This window comes from Juglans regia, chromosome 12, assembly GCF_001411555.2.
Source record: "Juglans regia cultivar Chandler chromosome 12, Walnut 2.0, whole genome shotgun sequence".
Taxonomy (NCBI): domain Eukaryota; kingdom Viridiplantae; phylum Streptophyta; class Magnoliopsida; order Fagales; family Juglandaceae; genus Juglans; species Juglans regia.
In genome coordinates this window covers 27648200-27669975 of record NC_049912.1, presented here as the reverse complement: position 1 = coordinate 27669975, position 21776 = coordinate 27648200, and the positions used below count along the sequence as shown (strand labels likewise).

At 35.3% G+C, this 21776-nt stretch overlaps 1 protein-coding gene across 1 annotated transcript; it reads right to left on the bottom strand.

The window, feature by feature from the left end:
- Nucleotides 1-8857: 8857 nt before the first annotated feature.
- LOC109011018 (gibberellin 3-beta-dioxygenase 1-like) lies at nucleotides 8858-10650 on the bottom strand. The gene is made up of 2 exons (XM_018992028.2): nucleotides 9954-10650; nucleotides 8858-9640 (listed from the first exon to the last, which is right to left on the bottom strand). The coding sequence occupies exons 1-2, from the start codon at nucleotides 10640-10642 to the stop codon at nucleotides 8989-8991; spliced, it is 1341 nt and encodes a 446-aa protein (XP_018847573.2). The 5' UTR covers nucleotides 10643-10650; the 3' UTR covers nucleotides 8858-8988.
- Nucleotides 10651-21776: the final 11126 nt, after the last annotated feature.

Sequence of the window (21776 nt, the reverse complement as noted above, 5' to 3'; positions counted from 1 at the left end):
AATAAACAGTTAAATTTGTTAAGTTTGTTACATATATGCTTGGGTAAATGAAGTATATAAATAGACCTTTTGTACAATCTTTTATCTTCATGAAAGTAATGAGAATTATACAAGTCTCCATTCATACAATCCTTTGTTTTCAAGCTTTACATATTATAGAATTTTACATGGTATTAGAAGAGTAAAAAAAAGTCTTCCGCTGAACTCTTTCATTCTTTTGTTCTTGATTTTTTTTTTCTCTTGTTTCTATGGCAACCTCTGAAACACCTTCTGAAAATTCTTCTAAGAGAGCTTTTATGGCGAATCCTTCTATGGCCAATCCCTGTGATGATTCCTCGAGCTAGTACTATCTTCATCCTTCTAACAATCCAGGAGCACTTCTTGTATCTGAGATCTTTACAAGTGAGAACTATATTGCATAGAGTCGATAGATTTCAATTGCACTCACTGTCAAGAATAAAATCTCCTTCATTGATGGAACTCTACTTCAACCTAGAATTGATACTGATCCTAGGCTTCGAATTGCTTGGCTAAGAGCCAATAGTCTGGTGCTATCATGGTTAATGAACTCAATTTCCAAAGAAATTCGGGGCAGCTTTCTTTATTTTACAAATGCTTTAGATATTTGGGAGGAGCTAAAGACAAGATATCTTAGAAGTGACAGTTCAAGAGTCTTCTCTCTACAAAAATCCCTTAGTTCTATTTCTCAAGGTTCTAAAATTGTTACTGAGTATTTCAATGAGTTTAAAGCCTTATGGGATGAATATATCAGCTATCAACCTATTCCAAGTTGTAAATATGGAAATCTTGGTAGGTGCACATGCAATATTCTCAAACATCTCACAGATCGACAACAGTCTAATTATGTATCAAATTCTTGGTTGGATTACATGATTCATACTAGGCCATCAGAAGTCAATTACTCCTTCAATCCCCTCTAACATCAATGAGCAAAGTATTTTCTTTGCTACTATAAGAAGAAAGTCAAAGATCTATGTCTAACAGTGTTGGAATTTCCCTGGATTCTCATGCTATGGTTACTGCTCAACCACAAAGACAATCATCTACTGGTGCTAGATACACAAAGTAGAAAGGAAAAACAGATTTGGTATGTTCTCATTGTGGCTATTATGGCCATCTTGCTAACAAATGTTTTCAACTCATTGGATACCCTCCTGGATGGAAAGGTCATAAAGGGAAAAGATCTCTCAATGTAAAATCTGGTAATTCATCATATGCACAACCCATTACAAATAATGTATCTTCATTGGAATAAAATTTAAGTATTCCCAATATGATATTTTCTCAAGAGCAAATAAAAAACCTGCTTACTCTAGCAAATAACTTATCCAACTCCAATCTCAATATTGATTCCACAGGTAATGTTGTCTCCACTTCAGGTATATTTTCTTCATGTAATACTGTTTCATTTTCAAATAATTCATACACTTGGATTCTTGACATGGGAGCAACAGATCATATGATTCGTTCTCCTCATCTTTTTTATTTCAAAAGCTTACTTAGCAAACCTTCTAAAGTCCATTTACCAAATGGACAATTTGTTCCTATCATTTTCTCTAGAAATGTCACACTTTCTCCTGACATAACCCTACAAAATGCACTGTTTGTTCCTTCTTTCAATATTAATTTGATTTATGCTTCAAGATTGACTAAAGATAATTCTATTAGATTGTTCTTCATTCAATCCAAATGCATTTTGCTGGACTTGAGCAAATGGAGGATGATTGGGCTTGCTAATGTCAAATATGATTTATACCACTTATCTTTTCCTGCCTTAAATAAGAGTGAAATGCCTGATCTGATTGGTTCTTCTTCTACTGCCTTAGTTCAATCATGTAATAGCAATCCTCATATATGGCATCTTAGATTAGGACATGTTCCATATGCAAGATTACAGATAATTAGTAATCTTAATTCTTCTGTAAAAGCTTTTCAAAATCATGTATGTGAAATATCCTCCTTAGCTAGACAAAATAAGCTTCCCTATCTTGTATTAAACAATCAATCAAATAAAATTTTTCAGTTAGTTCATGTTGACATCTGGGATCCCTTTTCTACAGTTTCTTATTCTTATTCTGGATATAGCTATTTTCTTACAATCATAGATGACCATACTCGTTTTACTTGGCTATATCTCATGAAAGCAAAATTTGATACAAGATCTATACTTATCAGCTTCATCAAATATGCTCAAACTCAATTCAACACAATTATTTAAACTCTTCGAACAGATAATGGTTAGGAGTTTAACATGCATCTTTTCTATCAAGAGCATGGAATAATACATAAATTATCATGTGTTGAATCTCCATAGCAGAATGGTAGGGTTGAAAGAAAGCATCAACACCTACTAAATGTTGCTAGAGCCCTTATATTTCAAAGCAATTTACCTTTATCTTAGTGGACATATTGTGTTCTAAAAGCTACCCATCTTATTAATCGTACTCCTTCTTCAATCTTAAATAATCAATCACCATATTATCTCTTATTCCACAGACAGCCAAGTTACAAATACCTCAAAGTATTTGGATGTTTGTGTTTTGCAAGCACACTTAAAAATAATTGAGGGAAGTTTTCATTTAAAGCTTCGAAATGCATCTTTCTTGGTTTTCCACCAAATGTTAAAGGATACAAAGTACTTGATATACTCTGTGTTTAGATGTTAAACTGAGTTGAGTTGAGTTGAGTTCAGATAATAAAATATTGTTAGAATATTATTATTATTTTGGGATTTGAAAAAGTTGAATTGTTTATTATATTTTGTGTTGAAATTTGAAAAAATTGTAATGATGAGTTGAAATGAGTTGAAGTGAGTTTGGTAACCAAACGTCATATTTCATGAATCCATTTTTCCATCTATTCCTAATTCTATTCATACCCCATTTGTCTTTCCTAATTTTCCCCAAATATATAACTGTCCTACTATAGAAAATTCGCCTTCACCTTCTACATAAAATTTTGCTTCATTACCATCTTCTAATATTACAAATCTATTACCTACAAATCTGAGAAGATCTGAAAGAATTAGGCATTCTCCTCAATACTTGCAGAACTATTATTGTGGTAACTTGACTAAAAGATCTTCAGCAGCTCATGAACCTCCTGGATGTCCTTCTTTAGGTAAACCTTACTCAATTCTGTCTTTCATTTATGATTCTAAACTTTCCAATAATCACAAAGTTTTTGTACATGTTGTCTCCTCTATATTTGAACCTGGAACTTTCAAACAAGTCATCTCACAACCTCAATGGCAACAAGCTATGGCAGATGAGATTAAAGCCCTTGAAACAAATAAAACTTGGGAACTTGTAATTTTGCCTCCTAACAAAACAGAAATAGGTTGCAAATGGGTTTATTGCATAAACTTTAAGGCTGATTGCACATTGGATAGATATAAAGCTAGGTTGGTAGCAAATGACTACACTCAACAAGAGAGACTTGATTTTTTTGACACTTTTTCACCAGTTGCTAGAATGACAACAGTGAGAATTTTGCTAGTTATAGCCGCATAAACAATTGGTTTTTACATCAACTTGATGTAAATAATACTTTTTTGCATGGAGACTTAAATGAAGAAGTATATATACAGCTATCACCTGGTTTCTCTACACCTAATGACCCTCGAGTATGTTAACTCAAAAATAGTTTATATGGCCTAAAGCAGGCCTCAAGACAGTGGTTTTCAAAACTGTCCACTTCAGTACTTCACTTTGGTTTCACTCAAGGAAAGTCAGATTCATCTCTTTTTTTCAAGCAAATTGAAAATAGTTTCATTGCTCTATTGATATATGTTGATGATGTTATTGTTGCTTCCAACAACTTAGAGCTTATATTTGCCGTGAAGGATTTTCTGCATAAATCTTTTACAATAAAAGACTTGGGTGAATTTAAGTATTTTTTGGAGATTGAGGTAGCTAGGTCAGCCAAAGGCATTGCTTTATATCAAATAAAGTATGCCCTTGATATTCTACAAGATAATGGTTTTACTATATGCAAAGCAGTTGTTTTTCCTATGGAATCAACCTTGAAACTGACTGCAAATCAGACCCTTTACCTGATCCGGCATCTTATAGAAGACTAGTGGGTCGATTGTTGTATCTAACAATTACTAGGCATGATCTTGCCTTATTCAGTACAGACATTGAGTCAATTTATGGCTAATCCTAGCACCTTACATCTCAAGGCAGTCGAGAGAGTCCTCAAATACATCAAGGCAATTCCATGCCAAGGAATTTTCTTATTTGCTAAGTCTCCATTCCATCTAAAGGCTTACTCAGACAATGATTGGGGCGGCTATATTGATATCAGAAAGAGTGTCATTGGCTTTGCAATATTTTTAGGAGATTCTCTCATATCTTGGAAATCAAAGAAATAACCTACAATTAGTAGGTCCTCTGCAGCGTCTGAGTAACGAGCATTGGCATCAAGTTATCAACTACCTGTGAACTTCAATGGTTAAGTTACCTGTTGTCTAATTTAAACATTGAACATACTCAAGCTGCACTGCTATACACAAACAGTAAACCTGTCTCTGAGATTGCATCAAACCTAGTACACCACGAGAAGACAAAGTATATCCAATTGGACTACCATTTAGTTCGAGAAAAGCTACAGGAAGGTCTTATAAAGATCATCCACATTCCTTCCAAATTTCAAATAGCATATATATTAACTAAGCCTCTCAGTTCTCAGTTTTCTCAATTTTCATCATCTTATTCACAAGATGGAAATGATTAATATACATTCTCATCTTGAGGGGGGTGTTGGAATATAGAAAATCATATAGAGAAATTAGAGTTAAAATCTCTAGAAGCCAAACAGAGAGCTTCATCTATAAATTGTAAATAAACAGTTAAGTTAGTTAAGTCTATTACATTTATGTTTGGGTAAATGAAGTGTATAAATAGATCTTTTGTACAGTCTTTTATCTTCACGAAAGTAGTGAGAATTATACAAGTCTCCATTTATACAATCGGCCTATGTTTTCAAGCTTTACATATTATAGAATTTTACACCTGTAATTGATATGTACTCTTCCTTTTATATAAGATCGAACAATATATTCATTTTTAAACTTTATGGTGCCTAATCTTGATTCAAATTCCTTATTACTGAGATTTTTAGTAACTTCATATATATATTGAAATTAATTTAGAAATTATTGACGGGTTACATCAGTTAGACGACACACTCTTTGGTTTGTTATATATGATGATCATATATCAACAGCTTGCAATTTCCCTTGTCGTTTAGTGCAGCGCAAGTTTTTCAATGCACGAGACTCGTCAAAGAAATTAGAAAGGGCATGCCCAAGAAGGACAATCAAAATCATGTCTCAAAACAGAGCAATGATAGGATGATAGGATGGACTTGAACGTTATCTTGATCAATGGCCAGCTACTTATATATAATTTAATACGGCCAAGAATTTGCATCAAGCTTTCAAGTCAGATCATATAGAGATGATAAAAAGGCAATTTAATTAATGCAAAGATTTAGCATAGATATTATTTCTACAGAAAAATTTTTTAAAAAAAAAAGTAAACTTGTAGATCGAGCATGCATATTATATATGCTTTCAAATCATTCCAAGTAAGTACTATATAATATATGATCTTGTAAATTAAAGGGTCACTCCATGTATAATTAATATTATTTCATGCATAGATCATGCATGAGGCCAGCCGTCAAGTTCTTCTTCAACAATCAAGATTCAATTAACATCTTAAGCTTTAGAATCTCGTGTGGTAATTTTCTAGGTGTGGTGTTTTATCATGGATTAAAAGGAAGATCACCAAAAAGTTATGCCACGTGGATAGAGTACTTTTAAATATAATTACTCATTCAAAAAAACCAAGGCATGCATTGCATTGCATATATATATAAAGAAATGTACTTTGGACTCAGGCAAAAGCATTGTTCGATCGATCGGGATCGAGTATACGTACATGAGTTGAATTGATCATCATCATCAGTTAAGTTTCACTTAGAATATATCACAATAAACAGTGCGAGTTAAGATAAGAAAAATAAAATGTATGATGATTTTATTACGTAATCTCCACAACTTTTGACGTGTCAACAAAATAAGTTTCGTGTGTGTGTGTATATATATATATATATATATATATATATATATATATGTTGAGGATTTATAAGGCCAAACAGATCAGTGGGGTCGTAAATGAGCTAATTTGGATCCATTATGCGATGTGGGGTCATGATCAGAATCATGCTTCTAATAATATTGTTGGGTGTGACCCATGCATTTAACGTAATTATATATTATATGCACGAAGAAATTGATCATATATATATATATATATATATATATTAGGAGATCTAGATTTGCAAGTAAAGAGGGAGGCCCTTGATGTCCTTGATTATATATGCATAGGAGTTGGCACTACATGGAAGGAACTAGGGGCATGGAAAAGGTACCTGAATAATTTGAAAAGACATGATTAATTGACTTCAGAGATCCACCGTCTTGAAATTTCTTTTGGGTGTTCAGAAATTTCTAGCTAGGGCATGCCAGGCCATTTGATGAATGAAAAATGTTAAATATACTTAAGAAAAATTTATAAAAAATTTACTTCTCTACGTGTCAGTTATTGATATGTTGAAAATCATAAAATCTAAAATTTAAAATTTGAATTTAGAAAAAAAAAACTAAGAAAATAAGTTTTGTAAATAAAACTGTAAGTATATGTAGTATTAAGGAGCAACTATGCCTAAATTAATAGGCTTGCTAAAATTAGATCAGACATAAAAAAAAAATAATAATAAAATAAAATAAAATAAAATCTAGTTTCTAATGATATGATTGTGATTGATTCTAATATTGCCTGAATTAATTAAGGGGCTAATTAATTATTTCTAATATTTGATAGACATGACTCATGAACATACCCACAGATCGATCAAAACCATGAAAATGAAGCATGTCATTGCATTATTAGCAGATAATAATGACAAAATCAGTCAATACAAGCAAGATTTAGAGCTGCAAACTTCGGCAGATAGTGGAACAGTACAACACCAAGTTTTATCATATTACTAGAACAACCTCTGATGATCTACTTCTCACTAGTCATAGATAACAGCTGAAAATAGGGTTGTGGCTCTTCCAAATTTTTGAAGTCCATGCTAATAATAAGAGAAATCTTTTAAATACAAGGAGATTTTATAAAAATAAATTCACGACGTAGTTTGATATGATACGTTAAATTATAAAATTATTTTTATTATAAATTAAATTTAATATGTTATATGAAGTCTTTTATTTTTATAAAATCCTTTGGTGATTTCATAATTTCTTTGGTAATAATTGTCCAGCACGAAAATGAAGATCTAGATCCAGAATGATTTTGTCCTACTTGATCAATCATGTCTAGATCAGGCCATTATAAGTCCAAATGAATGTGAAATCTGTAATAAGCATGAAGCATCCATTCCGGTAAACAAATCAATTGGATACGTCATAGATGAGCTCTTTATTTTCTGAGAACCCCACAGATTAGGAAGCCATCCAAGTCTCTCTACAGAAGATAAATGGGCATCTTTCTGCTCATCAATGAAAAAGAAAATTACACATTTTGCTTTCATGGTGTTCCTTGAAATTACGCATTATAATCTCTTTGGATTAAGGTCTCTATACTTTTTCAATAGATCGAAAGAAAATATTGTTAAGCTTCGATTGAATTTAGAGATAAATTGAGATGAGAATAATAATAAAATTTATAAATAATAATAAGAAATCATAATCTCAACTCGTCGATGAATACAAACGAAGCTTAATAAATTGAATGAAATTAAGCCTGTAATTGTCAGGAAAAGGAAGCGTTAAATCATAGATAAAAGCAAAGCAAAGCAAAGGTAGAGACTCGAGTTTGAGGCTGTGTTTGATGACGAGTGAGATTATTTTATTATTATTTTTAAGTACTATTTATTATCTTATTGTTATTATTATTATTATATTTAAAATCGTAGCCTGAATGTAGGAGCTTAGGCCGGCCGGCCAATGTCAAGGTGCACGTGGTTGCAGAAGCCAACACATCTTCGGATTATAGAGGACATACAATTGTTAAAAAGCATTGAAATGACTGACACTTCTTGTGCCTTTGGCCCTTTACAATGACGCCGAAACCGAATCAATCCAAGTTCGGAAGTCAAATCAATGGAACAATCATACATAGTTTACAGTACTCTCTCGTATTGTAATCGTATTGTAATATGGGTTAATTTGCTTGCGCTTTTTCTTTTCAGTTGTCGTGTAGGGGAAATTTTATATAAAAGGCAAAAATATATAGCTGAAGGCCGGAGATGACCGGAGTCATGACGATGGAAAACCTTGAAAAGATGGTCTATCATTCATTTTTGTTTTCATAAAAAAAAAACTAACTATTTATTTATGAATAATGCTGCATCTATAGAATATGTCAGTTTGATAAAAACAAAAAAAAAAATTATTTATTATTTTTTTATATTTAAAAAAAATACGATTAAAAAATATTTACTTAATTATTAAATAAATAAAAAATTAAGAACCAAACACTCGGTGATTGTAGCCTTTTTTTTTTTTTTTTTAAATTTATTCATCACAATCAATCTCCATCGTTTGTTCACTTAATTAATGACAAATTCTGTCGGCTTGAATATTCAAATTGAACAACTTTATAATTGATCTATCTTTTCCATTACAAAGTAAGCATGCAAAAGATGCCAAACGATTGTTTTGTTTGCATGTTTGTATGCAATTTAGTCTTTTAACTTTATCCTCTATGGGTCTTTTTTGATAATCTATCTACCAATGTTGTTAAACCCCCCAGAATCCTTAACAAAATGAGATTGATTACCAATGATAACATGTCCAAATAAAAACAGCTAGCATTAAAAACAAAAGGGTAGACATGAAAAATGTATAAACCCTAAAAAAAAAAAAAATTCAAATCAAATCAAAGCAAATTAATTTTCTAGCCATGCTTGTAGTCTGATCTTATGATGATCATTTGCATCAACCAATATTCCTCCATTTTGAGGGGAACAAAGCCGGACACAGGAAAGTGCCATGTTGAAATGCTTTGCCTTGGTACCAAGGTAGTCACTCCAAGTGACTGGCCTATAAAGTGGTGGTTGACTTGGTCCTAAAAGCTTTGAGAATGGTGAGATTTCCTCACTGGCCGGTGGGCCGTACAGGTAAGCAACCGAGAGACGATGCCGGGTCCGGTTCACTACTGCCCGGTGGAGGACGCTCGGGTACGAACCGTTTGATAGTATGTGGAGGAGGTCGCCGACGTTGATGACCAGTGCACTGGGAAGTGGTGGAACCGTGAACCACCCGGTCCCTTCCCGGTGTACCTGCAATCCACTTGTGTTGTTTTGGTGGAGAATGGTGAGCAGGGTCGAGTCTGTGTGCGCCGCTAGACCCATGGCTCGGTTTGGGTCCGGACAAGCCGGATATGAATTCAATTGCAAGGCACCTGATGCGTCTTTGAAGTCACCTTTTGGGCCAGCCCATTTGACATCTTCCTTAGATATGCCCAACGAGCCTAGAATTAGCCACATAAGCCTCACTGCAAGCTTCTTCATCTCTCTCTCGTACTCTTCAATTATGTCGCTGAAATGAAAGAAAAAGGAAATATCGATCAGAAACACCATTTATGATAGGAAATTAATTAAGATCCTAACAAACATTATGGATATGAAACTAGGCAAACAGTAGCAATTATGGCTCTTATAATTGTAAGCAGCTTTGCTAATTAATTGCATTAAGATCAGAAGAAATGGGTTTTGTATTTAATTAGCTAGCTTTTAGTACTTCCCCACATACACACCCAAAAACAGAAGAAAGAAGGAAGAATCCGACCATGAAAAAAGCAAACAAGAATGCGCTTTTACGCGTGCATGATGAGCATGTTATAAGATGGTACCAGAATTTGCCGTGATCTTGGGGCCAAAGTTGGCGGAATTGTTCGAATGGCGAGCCTACGATAGTATAACCCTCGGACCACATGAGCTTTGGGAAGAAGGAAGAGATCCGAGCGTGGCCATAGCCGGAGACACCATCGGGGGAACGAGCTGCTTTGAGCTTTTGATGGACGGGAAGAGAGAAAAGGCTCCGAGCAGTGCTCTCAATGTCATCAAGCAAGTTGTTGGAGATGCCATGGTTTGTAACTTGGAAGACACCCCAAGTTTTGCATGCATGGCCGATAAGGGCGAGGGCATTCGGATCAGTAAGATCGATAACTGGCACGGAATTTTCTGAGGAGCCAAATGACTGATCACTGCTGGAATTAGGGGGCTCGTGATCTAGCTGTCCCCATGCGTAGGAGTCAGGTAATTCTTGTAGAGAGTTGATGTCCGGGTGTTTGTGGTATAGGGGGACAGGATGGGCTCTGAAGGCATCTGATATTAGTCTTGAAGGCATCGTGAAAGTTGTGCCAGATCGAGGAAGATAACAAGAGAGAGAGAGAGAGAGAGAGAGAGATGTTTGTATGTAGAAGAAATGGGTGTCGCAATCAACTATAGAAACTAGTTTGAAAGAAGTTGGAAGTAGTGGGGAACGTACAGTGGCACAAGTACTTGGGCTAGCTGTGGTCGAGAACACATGGGATAACATGAATGAAGCTGAGATGATAACTATGATCGAAGCTGAGTTTATTATATAGAGAGACAGCAAGAGTGCTTTTTTGGCGGATAATATCAAATCACGAACTTAATTTAATTATAAAAATATAAAATCTAAGTGATTTCATTTTCATAATATCAAGATATTTATTATATTTATTTTTATATAATTAATAATTATCAATACTACTTTGTATCCATTCAGCAGTCATAATTTATTTATTTTTTTCTAGATTTTTTTTTTTTTTTTCCATTTCAATGTCTAATTCTTTGAAGACCGGTTGGATTTTTAGAAAGGTGGGATGAGATTATTAGTGTGTTGGAGGGATTGGTAGTTTCTTAAAAGAGGGTTGAGTGGTGTTGACAGAAGGGGACAAGATATGAAAGGGGAGCAAGTGTTTTTGTATTGGACAGGGAAAAGAACAAAATAAGAAAGGACTATCCTGTCCCTTACAGACATTATGCAACATATAACTGAACCAAAGAGAGATGCAACCTCTCAAAAACCCTAAAAGGTATTACATGAAAGGGAAGGGCCCTTGCTCTCGATCTCCATGTGCCTGTGTCTTGTCCTCAAGTAGAGAGACACCTAAATCACTAGACCCCCCCACTACCTCCCCCTCCCTTTCCTTTTTCTCCTAATCTTTCTGAGCTATAGGACAATATCCAACTTTACTAATTTGGGTCCTAATCTTTTATCAAATAGGGACAATGCTGGCCTGCCTTCACGTAAAAGTAAATTGACGACGAAAACCGACTTCCCAATTACACAAGTTGCATGCGCTAAATTCACGGTGCATGGATGCCTTCTCTTGAATCTATTAATTTGATGCCTAGCTAGCTAGCAGCTTGGGGGCCGGGAGCTGTACGTACATGATTCATTGCAACTTGTTAGGAGGTATGTTTTTGTGATCAATGCATGGGATCCGTAGATCATGTTGAAGGGCACTTTTGTCCAACAGCTCCTCAAGAATAAAAGTGGGATGAGTAGAACTCATGATCCTACGCTTTTCACTCAATACATTTGGTCATTTCCAAGGAAAAAAAAAAAGTAGTAAAGTTTATTTTGGTATTTTGCGGCTAGATTTGTTTTGATCATTAGTTGTCGATCCCATATGAACCGGCCAAGTGCATGGGGTCCCAAAAGCCACCGATCAACCTTTCGTTACTCATCATTTTCAGGTGTTGTGTTTATAAAATGAAAAACACTGCTCAATGCGTCATTTTGTTCTTTTGATTAACTCAACGCATATCGATCCTTCCACTGTCCCCTGAAATTTCTCCTTTTTATCCTTGGACAATAAGTAATTAGAATCATGTACGTTCAAATTTTATTTCTTCTGTTTGTGGTAATTGCCAATGTCACACACCAATAATAAGCAAGGATATGATCATAAATTTACTGATCATTCGCCTCCATTAATGCATCATCGATCATACGATACATGATGACCATCATATATATATATATATATATATATATATGTGTGTATGTATATATAACACACACACACACATCATGATGAGACATGGGCTGCCCCTTCCACGACGAGATGACCCGCATACATGAGACATTGGCCCGTGAGCACGAGCGCATGCACATATATACATGCCTAGCTAGCTAATAATATCAATCTACATGAATATGCAGTTCACGTGGCACGACACATGGGGAGGTCGGGCCGTTAAAGACGGTTGCCAGTTACCTAGCTCGCTGCAGCAGAAAGTTAGAAACAATGATTTTGGGGTGATCAATTTGGTCAGCTGCTCAGTATGCTGCATTCATTTTCAGCTTTCTTTTATTTCTTTGCCACACTGCATGCATGCTGAATATTATTCTCTCTCTATATATATATATATGGTGGAATACCTCATGATGAGCCCACAGCTTGAGATATTTCTTCATATTATGTGCAAATTAGTTTATTGAAGTATATATAAAAAAAATATACTATATTTAATTTAGTTAAAGCCCAAAAAAATCATGGTTTTTGTAAAGAGCGAAAACATTCTCATTTCCTCTAAGAAATTAATAGAAAGTTAATTTTTCGTAAAGGCCATGCCTGCCATGACTTTTATTAAAAAGCTTTTGTTTTGGCATTAGTGGCCAGGAGTACGCCAAACTAGGGCTGCAGGCTGCTTTGTTTTGTTTTCACATACCTATCATGCATGGCGCGCGTTGGGGGGTCGTGTACGTATGCATGCACGCATGCATTATTGATGTTGCAAGTGTCCAAGACTAGGCATGTCGACTATACACACACATATAAATATATATATATATATCTCATATATATTTATATGAGATGATCATGGCAAATGATCTCAAAACCCAAGTCCTTAGAGAGATCACTCGCTCTCAGTCATGTACATGGATCACATGAGCTAGCCACATGCATCCTTTTATTCTATGGAAAAATTTAATTGTAAGTGATTCTGCACACTAATACGCGCACTCATTAAATATGATTGGTCATAAAGTAGATTTTATTAAAAACAGTACTAATTTGAATTTAGAATATGAAGACAACAGTATTAATATGCAGATTGGTACGCAAATTTATTTGTTCATAACAAAACTCTTATTCTATATTGATGAGAGAGATCAGAGAGAGAGAGAGGGGGGGGGGAGTCCACATGCATTATTAATGTTCTAAATGCATGTGGTTTGCGTGGGAAAATTGATTCACGCTCCACATAAAATATATTTGCACTAGTGTCGTTTGGAATTTTGATTTGAGTCTTATCTAGATGAGCCTCCATGTTTGATTTAGAGGTGTATACAAAAGATCAAGCAATAAATATAAACATAAGTGTTTAAAATATTGAATGTGGTAGACATAACTAAATTTGGAACATCCCACTTTGTTCATAATTTTCAACTCTTTTATACTAAATTTGGAATATCCCACTTAGTTTAACTTTTCTTTTAATTTTCTAGTTGGAGAAACAATGAATATTTGCATGAGAAAAGATAAAAGATTATTATAAATTAATTTGGTTTCAACCTTATTGGATGGCATGATCATTTTCATTCATAAAATGCGTATGCTATTCTTTAGCATCTTTAAATGGATGCAGACATTTAATTGCTTTTAATAAATAAACTTTAATGGTGATCAAATTATTCAAAATTTTTGGTATTAAAAAAATGACACGAGATAAGGTTTCAGTGGAAATCATCAACCAGCTCCAAGATATATATATATATATATATATATATATATTTATATATAGACAATATATAATTAAGACCACAGTTGCTTCAAAAATGGGCGGAAAAAAAAAGGAAGAAAAAAGCCATGGTAATCATGCATATAAATATATATATATATATATATATATATATATATATATATACTTGTATTCTCATCGTGCATTTTGGTTTAAAATGGTGGAATTCCTGATCAGCTAGCTCTAAGTTATAAACAGTACAGAACATGTCATAGTAATTTCGAGAATATTCACAAGGTGCGCGCATGCAGCCCAGTACGTAGGATTATTAATTTCAGGCAATAAATTTGAATTAATTAAGGACGTTAAATATTACGTATTTAGCAAAGATTTTTTTTTTTCATTTTTTATAAAAAAAAATTTATAAATTTTTTTTAAGTACATTTAGCATTTTATTTTATTTATATCTTTATTTCTAATTCCTTATTCTCATCGGTTCATTTCACTGCTAGCTAGCTAGCTAGAGATTTAAATCAACCAAAGGAATTGGCCGTCCTTCACTAATCAATCAGGCAATTAAGTTATGATATATGTATATATATTATATGCTTGATGTATTTTGCTACAAAACCCTGATCATTTGTTCGATCTATCAAGTGGCCGGCTAGTACGTACTTTGGCATGAGCTTCTCTCCGATCCAGGCTTATATGTCAAAAAAGTTTTGTTAGTACTCATCATTCTACGTACATACTATATGTTATATTTATTTTTATTTATTTTTAATTTTTAATTTTTATTCTTTTTAAATTAATTAAATTCTTCTACTCATTATCTATATATCACACATTTGGTAAGAAAAAAAAATATGATATGTAAAGATGATGAATAGAATTTTTCATATCAAAGTAGGCTAAAAACTCAAAAATAAAAAAAGGACATTATAAATCCTTGTTTTCTAAGAAGATTTTATAAATTACTTGCATCGCTTGATTATATCTTCAAAATATTAAGATGACGATGAGTAACAATATACTTACGATTCTTTTACAACTAAATTGCATTAATTTATTTTTAATACGTACGTACATGTACGTGATATATATATATATAGCTGTATCTTTTCATTTTTTTGTTGTTGGCCGGGGTCCATAAAGGCGAAAAATAAATATTAAAAAATAGATTAAAGTTTGAGACCTTTTGGACTGATCATTATTTTTGAGAATATATAGTTTCTTGCACTTAAGAATTTCCTTTTATCTTTTTCATATACATGATGTGTAGCAGCGAACCAACGGAAAAGTCCACACTCCACATGCAACAGATCATCAGGCACATCATGATCTTGATACATAACAATCATGCCACATGTCACACTAGCTAGCTAGCTAGCTATCTACTGCTAACAATATATAAATATATATATATATATATAATGAATTATTAACACTCCAAAAGAATAGATACAGCTAGGATGAATTCAAGTTCATTCAAAGGAAATGGACATGAAGATCGAACTTCATCAAAATGAGTGTCACATGGAGCTGATCTTAGGGTTTGTTTGGACGTTGGAGATGTATCATCCTATCTCATTTTATTTTATTATTATATCTGATTTATATTTAAATATTATTTAAATATATATTTTTTAATTTTAAATTTTTAATTTTTAATCTAATTATTTAATTTTTATAAATTTTTAAATAAAACATAAAAAATAATTCATATTTTTTCAGTACACGTACGCGCCAATAAAAAAAATGGTCAAGAGCTATAGGCAGTCGAGATCGGTGGCCGATAATAAATCTGGAATAAAGTATAGGGTGGCAGGTGGCTATATATATAGAATAATTCTAGAGCCACTGTTGGATTTCAGTATGTGTTTTTTATAATACTTTTTATATATATATTTTTTAAAATTTTAAATGTTTTGAAAAAATAAAAAAATTCATAATATTATTTAAAAATATTTCCTTAATAATGTTCTAAATTTATTTTATTTTTTTAAAATATTTAAAAGTATTAAAAAATTTTGTGTAAAAAATAACTTAAAAAAACACATTAAAAAACACATGCATACTAGAGCCAGTGGGAGCCCCCAGCGGCGGTGGTTCTAGTATTAGAGTCAGTGGGAGCCCCAAGCAGTAGTTTTAGTATTATCTATATATATATATATATATATATATTAATATATGATGAATGAATGCAACAGACCTAACATTTTGGGATGGGATGATAATTTTTTATTTTAGATAAAAATTTAAAATATTATTTTAAAATATTATTATTATTTTAAAATTTGAAAATATTGAATTGAGATTTAAAAAATTTAAATTGTTTTATATATTTTATGTGAGAGTTTAAAAAAATTATAATAATAAGATAAGATGAAAATTTTGTATCTCATCCCAGTCCTAAACATACTAATCCATCTCCAATACTGTTCAAAGCACTTCAAATGATCATGATTATATATATAGCTCTGCGTTTATTCTTCGGTTGCATGAGTTCCTACAAGAGAGGATATATAAAAGTTATAAAGACAAAAATATTGCTCGATCGATCATATACTTCATTACTATAATTGCAGTACTATATATACCAACACATCAGACATTATCTTCTTCTGTCTTCCCCACCACTACTATAATCTGCTCGATCGATCGTGAGTGCTAGTTAGTATGCAGTTTGGTACATCAAATCGCTTATATCTAATAAATTTCTTATTAAAGAAATTATTTTTTTTTATGTGAGTATCATATTTATTTATTTTTTTCAAAATGAATGCACGGCGCTTGTACACTATTAACTACACTTTACATTATATATCATCTATATGTACTTTACAATTTATCTTTTAAATTAAATTAAATTATATGAATAATATATTATATAAAGACTTTCAAATAAAACTATTTGAGAGATTCCTTACCAATAATGGGTCCCGATGCAATTTTTTTTACTTAATAATTAAGAAAGTATTTTTTTTAATAATATTATAAATTTTTTTAAAATATTTAAGATATAAAAAAAAAAAAAAGATCAAATGACCTTATCGAAAGAATTTGTCGGGCTACACCGTCAGTGGGTTTAGCACGACTGTTTTTAAATTGTTGTTTCTTTTCATCTCTATTTCATAATTTTGGCAATAGAGTAATTTCTACATTGCTAATATCGACAATCGGTCAATCACAATAGTTATTTTATTCTTAAATTGACGTAGAGTATATATAATCAAGTATTTACGTAGTATAATTTAATTTAAAAGATAAATTTTAAAATTTGAATCTTATAAATTAAATATTATCAATATTTAAGTGATATAAATAGTGTACTCCATACACCAATTTAAAAATAAAGTTTTTCTTTCCTAAATGACGTTAGTAAAAAAATGCAAAAAATTGATATTGTTAGAAGACTCATTGAACCCATAAATGCACAAATTTTAGTTATACGAATTAATGATACGTTTATTTTAAAATACATTGTGGATTATCAAATTTCAAGATTATTATTTAAGTAAGAGTAATGCTAGATATAATTATAAAGCATCATAAATCTCATATATTCCACTTGAAAAAAATTGTAATCCACCATAAAAAAAAAAAACTAATTTTTTCATATAGGCATTAGATTTATCCTTTTTTTAAAAAAAATCAATATATAAAATTTACGCGTTATAAAATTATAAATATCATTTCACTCAAAATAAACTACACCAGTTATCAAACTTTGTGATCAAGAGCAGAGTACCGTCGTTAGGCCTATTACTTTTCACAACAATTTTCTTCCACGAGATCCTTTTTGAACGATATGGTAAACTTTTTGTTGTTCTTTCTTTCTTGTTTTTGTCATTATCTGCATCACCTCTTACGTTCCCCCTATTACGCATGTTGTTAAAGTCGTGTTTTGTTGGACCGAGTTGAGCAACTTGAGTTTTCGGTCTTTCACATATACACTTAAATAAACACGAAGAGTAGAGAGTGAAAGGTCTTGGTGGTGGCATGTAAGTCTCTAATGCTAAAGTTAGCATATTTCCTTAGTAGTTCATGCGTAAGCTTAGATCAGAAAAATCAAAAAGAGTTCTTTGTACTTGGAGATCGACTTTTATACTAGGTTTCTAGAGGGGACAACTTGTCCCTAACTTTGAGAAGCCTATGTCCTTTCCACTGTTCATTTAGTCAGAATCCTTTAATGCAGCATGACTTCTAGGGTGGCATCATTAATGCGGCGTGGACTCCGGAGAGTAGCGCCATTAATGCGGTGTGGCTCTCTGTTAAGTCTCACCATGCCTGTTGTCAGGAGATCAATGATTCTCCATATTTTCCTTCCACCTGCCTAGTAGGTTCCTGAGGGTAAGGTATCCTCAGGGTGATGTCAAGGCTACGAGTCTCATCTGCCCCTATCATTCGCTTTCCCTGCATGTGGGCTACTTCAGGGGTGAGTTTTACTCGTGGGCCGAGTGTTCTGCCAAGGCCCACTGAATCCTTTTATAGGAGGGTCGTTGGGCTTGGCTGGGCTCTCTGTCTTACTTCTCTAGCGGTCCCTCGTAAGCTTGTTTTAAGGGCCGATAAGGGGAAAAACTCCCCCTTATAGTTATCCCGTCAATTCTTATCAGACTAGCCCGATGAGAATTCTTTGTTGCTTTCGTCTGCATGCTATATGCTTTCCCGCTGACACCGTTGTCGAGATCATCTTCCCTAGAAGTGGGCAACTATTACTCTCTCGACTCTTCTTTTTTTAGGATTTCGGGTACAAGATTGTGCCCGTATGTCTTTTTCATTATTTTAATGATGACGGGAGACAATTCTCCTCCCGACTTTATTGGCACATTTTCTGACAGTTGGATTTTGCACTTGATTGCATCATTCTAGTTCTCTCAGTATTGATGGTGTTAGACGGCTCCTTTTCTCCATGTCGCATCATACAGTACGTGTTTTGGGATGCATCCACGTCTTGCCAACTTCGTTGGGCGCGTGCGTTTCTACGACTTTGGGATGCTAACTGCTGCTGTCATTTATTTAAATTCTCTATTTCATTGTTGGAGCCTTCTTGTTTGCCCTTCTCTTTCCTTCTTTTGCATTTCTACCCTTCCTAGTCTAACGACTAGACTCCTCAAACCTGTCTGGAGGCACCATTTGGTTTTTCACGTTGCGTCGTGTCACAGGTTTTACAAGATTCCAACCCTTTTGCATCCCCCGTCTACCACATGGGTACTGAAGGCCAATTGTCACTTCCCCTTTATATAAACATGGCTCTGCTCCCTTTTTCCCCCATTTTCCACATCCTCGTCTCTTTCTGTTCTAATCCTCTCATTCCTTTTGCTCAGCTCCTCTTCCTCACCATTGTTTTTCTCAACTTCAATTTCTATGGCTTCCAAGAAGACCGTTCAACCCAAGATTTCTAGAGAACTGGACCAACCCAAGGTTTGCACCACAAAGCAATTCTATATCGACCACAATCGACATTCGAACCTCACCTCTGAGTTCTTGCCATCACTGGTTTCCACCTTCCATGTCCCAGAGAATGTGGTTTTTTAGGTTTTTGGACCACGGGAGGGGGCTGTTAACGATGATGGTTATGCCTCGAAGGTTTCCCTTTTCCCCAACATGTTCTCTTGTAGGCTGAGGTTGGCCTCCCTTCGTCCTATCCATGACCTATAGACCGTCACGAGTTTTGTTGAAGTAAAACCTAGAGCATACTGACCTTACTGGCCGCGAGTTTCTCCTGACCCACAACCTTATAAAATGTGAGGGGAACATTTCTAGTTTCAAGGCGATGCACGCCCTCATTTCTTTGGGACCGCACTATCTCAAAGTCAAATATTGGACCCCCAAATCTTTCTTTCTGTCCCGTCGAGGGTGGGAGTTGGTCAAGCAGGTGAATCATCATGGGTCCATGAGTTCCCCGTTTGGACCATATGGGGGTGGTTCCTGATGACAAAGTGATACGGCCAAAGGCCTCTCACAATAAGCTACGTCGCATTGCTCTGGTCAAACAATGGGTACATAATCACCCATCCGATGTCTTCTCGGAGGTTCTCCTTGGGGAGGAAAATATAAGGGCCTTTTTACCTCCCCTTGACCACATTGTTTCTTACAATTGCATCATTCACATGCAGCCCAAAGCCACCCCGACTCGGAAGCATTCCCTAAGTCCTCCTTTTGCAGGCAAGGGGAAGAAACTCTGCATAGAAGTGGCCAGGGCCGACAGCAGCCCAGTGTCTCCTCCTAAATTTCCTTTGGGGCAGTCCTCGGCACTGATTGAGGTACGACGCCCCCTCCATTTGTGCCAGCTGCACAGCCAGCCCTATCTATCCATTCCTCAAATCCACCAAAAAGGCAAGGGCGGAGAGTCCTGCAGTCCCAGACGCACCGACGGCTCCTCTTTCCACGGCTGCTTTGATTTTAAAGCCTGTCGTGATTGCGGTCCATGCAGTACCCGTCATGCCAAAGGGCCCGAGTAGGTTTTCACCGGGGGCTAACATGCTCTTAACACACTTCTATAGGGCCCTCTCGGAACCTGCTTCTCGTAGGTCAACTCTGGTAGAATCTCCTCCTGAGTTCAACGTGGAGATGATCCCCTACTCTTCATCCACAGTGCAATCAGGCATTGAAGGTCAAGTCTTCGAGGGTGCTGTTGAGGATTGCACAAGAGGCTCCAAGTCTCTTGTGCCCCGAGGGTGCTGGTGAAAAGGACGTCTTCCCCCGAGTCTCCTTGTGCCCAGCTGTCACGAGAGGGACCTGTTTCTGCCACCACCATTGTCAAGCTCACAGTGGCCTCAGCAGAGGAACTTGTTGGGAGAGCTTCTGGAGGGGAACGGGTAGAACCAAGGTTGGTTGACCTTACTGCTGAGAAGATGACTGATGCTATCTCCCCCATGTTTGTTGCAAGGTCGCCTACTACGAAAATTAAGATGGTCATGGAGGCAAAGACCGAGAGAGAGAATCTACGGAGCCACAGTGAGAGAGGGGAGCCTCAAAGTCCTGGTGAGGAACTTTTTTCTGCCATCGAGGGCCACCTTCTTTCACAGCCCTTCCTCAACCCTGCAGAGAGGGTTGCATGCGCAGTTGAAGATGTGGAGGCGGCTACCCAGTCATCCCTCAAAGAGAGCCCAGTGGAGGCCATTCCTCGATCGAATCAGGGAGGAGCTCGAGTAGAGTCCCTTGAACGGGTGACCAAGTCTTTGATGGACTTCTTCTCCAAGATCTCTCACATTGGTTTATTCTTTTCTGCTACCTTATTGATTAGGAATCCTATACTAACTATTCTCACGTTTGTTTTTTTTTTTTTTTTTTTTTGCTATAGGGCGCATCTCGACTGGTCGCTTTCATTGTAGATGACCAAGAAGCGTTGAAGGGGAGAGCTACGCCCTCTGTTGCTGGCATGATAGGCCCTACTATGCACCCAATGGGAGAGGGAGGAGAAGGAGCATCTGAGGGCAGAGCTAGTGAAAGCTCAGATTGCTCTCAAAAAGAGTCGGTAGCAGGCCAAGTTGGCTAGCAATGACATCTTGACTAAGTCGGTGGTGAGGATCTCAACTGTGGAGTTAGCTGATAAACTGACTACGAAGGTGGCGGCCCTTGAGGAGTCATTGAGCTAGTTGCAGGGGGAGAATGCTGACTTAAGGGGCCGTCGAGACTCTAAGGCTCAGCAGCTTGAAGTAGTAGGACAATGATTGCCAATCCATTTTCTGAACCCTTGAAAGGACGAGAAGATTCTCTACCGGTTGCCCAGGCCGCTAATGACCAAAAGAATAGAAGGGCCGAACAAATTTATGAGGAGTTAGAGGGAGCCGAGAAAATGTTAGCCGCCCAGAGGGTGGTCATTGAAGATATGCAGAGCGACCTGTCTCAAGTTCAAGAGATTGTTCCCCTCCTAAAGGGGCAGCTAAGGTCCGTTGTGTTTGTCTGCAGCAAGACTTGGTCGTACAAATATATTGAAGGCCTCAAGA